General features: G+C 48.4%; 1 protein-coding gene across 3 annotated transcripts in view; it reads left to right on the top strand.

Moving 5' to 3' along the window:
* Positions 1 to 4120, top strand: part of LOC107307424 (leucine-rich repeat and fibronectin type III domain-containing protein 1-like protein) — a 32070-nt gene that overhangs the window by 21655 nt on the left and 6295 nt on the right. For all 3 annotated transcript variants that reach the window (XM_015850932.2, XM_015850931.2, XM_032441809.1), the window contains exon 2: positions 2676 to 4069. In XM_015850932.2, coding sequence (XP_015706418.1) covers positions 2694 to 4069 — 1376 coding nt within the window. In that variant the 5' untranslated portion in view covers positions 2676 to 2693. The remainder of the gene's footprint in view (positions 1 to 2675; positions 4070 to 4120) is intronic.

Here is a 4120-nt window from a genome sequence, read left to right as displayed (position 1 = left end):
AAGGGGAAAGGGGAGGGGAAAAGGAAGGGGAAGGGAAAGGAAAGGTGGATGAGAAGGGGTAGAAAGTGAGAGGGAAAAGGGAAAGGGAAGGGGAAAAGGGAGAGGAAAAGGGAAGGGAAAGGGAAGGGGAAAAGGGAGAGATGGATGAGAAGGGGTAGAAAGGGAAAGGGAAAAGGAAAGGGAAGGGGGAAAGGGAGAGGGAAGGGGAAAGGAAGGGGAAGTAGAAGAGAGGGGTGAAAAGAAAGGGAAGAGAAGGGGGAAAAGGGGGATAGGGAAGGGGAAAAGGAAGGGGAAGAGGTGGATGAGAAGGGGTAGAAAAAGGGAAACGGGAAAGGGAAGGGGAAAAGGGAGAGATGGATGAGAAGGGGTAGAAAGGGAAAGGGAAAAGGGAAGGGAAGGGGAAAAGGGAGAGGAAAAGGGGGAAAGGGAGAAGAAAAGGGAAGGGAAAGGGAGAGATGGATGAGAAGGGGTAGAAAGGGAGAGGGTAATAGGAAAGGGAAGGGGAAAAGGGAGAGGGAAGGGGAAGTAGAAGGGAAGGGAGGGAGAGGGGGAGAATAGAAAGGAAGATGAACGGGAAGGGAAGGGAAGGGAAGGGAAGGGAAGGGGGAAAAGGGGGAGAGGGGAGGGGAAAAGGAAGGGGAAGGGAAAGGAGAGGTGGATGAGAAGGGGTAGAAAGGGAGAGGGAAAAGGAAAGGGAAGGGGAAAAGGGAGAGGAAAAGGGGGAAAGGGAGAGGAAAAGGGAAGGGAAAGGGAAGGGGAAAAGGGAGAGATGGATGAGAAGGGGTAAAAAGGGAGAGGGTAATAGGAAAGGGAAGAGGAAAAGGGAGAAGGAAGGGGAAGTAGAAGGGAAGGGAGGGAGAGGGGGAGAATAGAAAGGAAAAGAAATGGAAGGGAAGGGGAAAAAGGGGGAGAGGGGAGGGGAAAAGGAAGGGGAAGGGAAGGGGAAAAGGAAGGGGAAGGGGAAAGGAAGGAAAATGGGGAAAATGGGGAAAATGGGGAAGGAAAGCCCGAAAAGAATAAGGAAGGAGAATGAAAAAGGGAAGAAAATCGGGCCATATTTGGATCCGAACATTTGTTGTCAGCGCTCAGCGGGCGCTGGCGAGAATTGCAGACGTCTCACTGCTAAAAATACTCGTATCTCTGAGCTGTGCTGGGTGAGGGGCTGAGAGAGAAGGGGAAAATGAGGAAAAAACAGGAGGAAATGGGTTTATGGGGTGGTGAGGGGGGGAAAAAGGGTCGTCCATAAGGGAGAGTGGGGGGAAAGGGTGGGATTATTGATGTCGAGTGGGAGAAATGGGGGAGTTCTTGATGGAGAAGGGGGGAAATGATGGGATTCTTTAGATAGAATGGGGGAAATAATGGGATTCTTGGGGTAGGATGGGGGAAATAATGGGATTCTTGGGGTTGGATGGGGGAAATAATGGGATTATTGGAGTAAGATGGGGGAAATAATGGGATTCATGGGATAGGATGGGGAAAATAATGGGATTCTTGGGATAGGATGGGGAAATAATAGGAATATTGGGGTAGGATGGGGAAAATAATGAGATTCTTGGGGTAGGATGGGGAAAATAAAGGGAATATTGGGGTAGGATGGGGAAAATAATGGGATTCTTGGGGTAGGATGGGGGAAATAATGGGATTCTTTAGATTGAATGGGAAAACAATGGGATTATTGGAGTAAGATGGGGGAAATAATGGGATTATTGGAGTAGGATGGGGGAAATAATGGGAATATTGGGGTAGGATGGGGAAAATAATGGGATTCTTAATTGCAAGGGGAAATAATCCATTGCAAAGGGAAATAATCCATGGTCCCGTCATTATGTTATTTGTTATTATTATTATTATTATCCATTAATTTCTTTTTTAGCCTTGTGGTTTTAAGGCTAATGGCACTTTATGGACTCCAAGGTCATTAATATCAGCTCCTCCTTAGCAACACTTAATTACTTTAATTTCTTTAGGAGCTGAATGGGCCAAGAGCGGCTCTGATGGTCATTAACCCATTAAAAGACCATTAATATCTGCTAATGACCAACCTGGGAGGGGGGGGGGGACTTAATTAGACCTCTGTTAATCAGCAGCACTGGGAACAACGGAGGGTTGGGGGGATGATGGTGTTTCATGATGGCATGAAATAGGAAACAATGGCATAAAATGGGAAATGAGGGTCTAAAATAGGAAATAATGGTGGTAAATAGGAAGTGATGGCATGAAATAGGAAATGGTGGCCTAAAATAGGAAATAATGGTGGCATAAAATAGGAAATTATGGCATGAAATGGGAAATGATGGTGGAAAATAGGAAATGATGGTGGGAAATAGGAAACGATGGCGGAAAATAGGTAATAATGGCATAAAATGGGAAATGGTGGCATGAAATGGGAAATGATGGTGGAAAATAGGAAATGATAGCATGAAATGGGAAACGATGGCATAAAATGGGAAATAATGGCATAAAATAGGAAATAATGGCATAAAATGGGAAATGATGGCGGAAAATAGGAAACGATGGTGGAAAACGGGAGCCAATGACATAGATAGAACCCTATAAGGACAAAACAGTGGCGTAAACCCAAAAGTCCAACGTTGAGCCCCAAAACTGCCCCATAGCCCCAAGTCAAAGCGCTCAGAGCTGCCCCATAACAACGTACCCCACTTCTCTCCCCCCAGGTCTGCCCTTGTCCTACGATGGACAGGCTGCTCGTCTGCCTGCTGGTTGTCAGCGCGACGGTGAAGGCCATGCTGTGCCCCAAGCGTTGCATGTGTCAGAATCTATCCCCATCCTTCACCATCCTCTGCACCAAAACCGGGCTCCTCTTCGTACCCCCCAGCATCGACCGGAGGACGGCGGAGTTGAGGTTAATGGATAATTTCATCACCACGTTACGGAGGAAGGATTTCGCCAACATGACCAACCTCATCCACTTGACTCTATCCAGGAACACCATCAGTCAGATCATGCCTTACGCCTTCTTCGATCTTAAAGGCCTCCATGCTTTACACCTGGATAGCAACAGGTTGACCTACATCAACGAGGATCACTTCAAAGGGTTAATTAACCTCCGCCATTTGATCCTCAGCAACAACCAGTTGAGTTACATCTCTCCGGGTTCGTTGGATGATTTCATCGAGACCATCGAGGATCTGGATCTGTCCTACAACAACCTGGTCAACGTCCCATGGGAAACGGTGGCCAAGCTTTCCAACGTCAACACGGTCAGCTTGGATCACAACCTCATCGAGTTCGTCCCCGAAGGGATCTTCTCTAACCTACACAAGTTGGCTCGCTTGGATATGACCTCCAATAAACTAAAGAAGATCCCTCCAGATCCTCTTTTTTCCAGGATCCCCGTCTATGCTAAATCCAAAGGGTCCCCGTTGACCTCGTTGGTATTGAGTTTTGGGGGAAATCCTTTGCATTGTAACTGTGAGTTGGTTTGGTTGAGGCGTCTGACCAGGGAGGATGATTTAGAGACTTGCGCTTCACCTCCGGAATTAATGGGGAAATACTTTTGGTCTATTAAAGAAGAAGAATTCGTCTGCGAGCCCCCCATGATCACACACCGCACCCCCAAAGTGGCTGTGAACGAAGGGCAGAGCGTCTCCTTAAAGTGTAAAGCTGTGGGTGACCCCGACCCCTACGTACGTTGGATCGCCCCCGATGGGAAGCTGGTATCCAACACCTCCAAGACGACGTCGTATGAGAACGGGACCTTGGATATCACGGGGGTTTCGTTGGGTGATAAAGGGATATTTACTTGTATCGCATCCAACGCTGCCGGCGAATCGACGGCGCCGGTTGAGTTGGTGGTGATGCCGTATCCCAACTTGGCCAACAGCACCAACTGCGAGAAGGAGGCGGAGAACGGCCCTTCTGATATCCTCATATCAGCCAAATCCAGCTTCCCCAATGAGACTAAAGGGACTCAAGAGAAAGGGGTGGTGGTGGGGGAGCTGACGTCGTCCTCCGCGCTCATCCAATGGCCGTCGCAGCAGCATCTGCCTGGGATCAGGATGTTCCAGATTCAATATAACAGCTCTTCGGATGAGATCCTCGTCTACAGGTAACACTGAAACCAATGGAGGTGATGGAGGGGAGGTTTGGGGGTCAGGGG

This window comes from Coturnix japonica, unplaced genomic scaffold (genome assembly GCF_001577835.2).
Source record: "Coturnix japonica isolate 7356 unplaced genomic scaffold, Coturnix japonica 2.1 chrUnrandom592, whole genome shotgun sequence".
Taxonomy (NCBI): Eukaryota; Metazoa; Chordata; class Aves; order Galliformes; family Phasianidae; genus Coturnix; species Coturnix japonica.
This window is presented reverse-complemented; position numbering and strand designations above follow the sequence as displayed.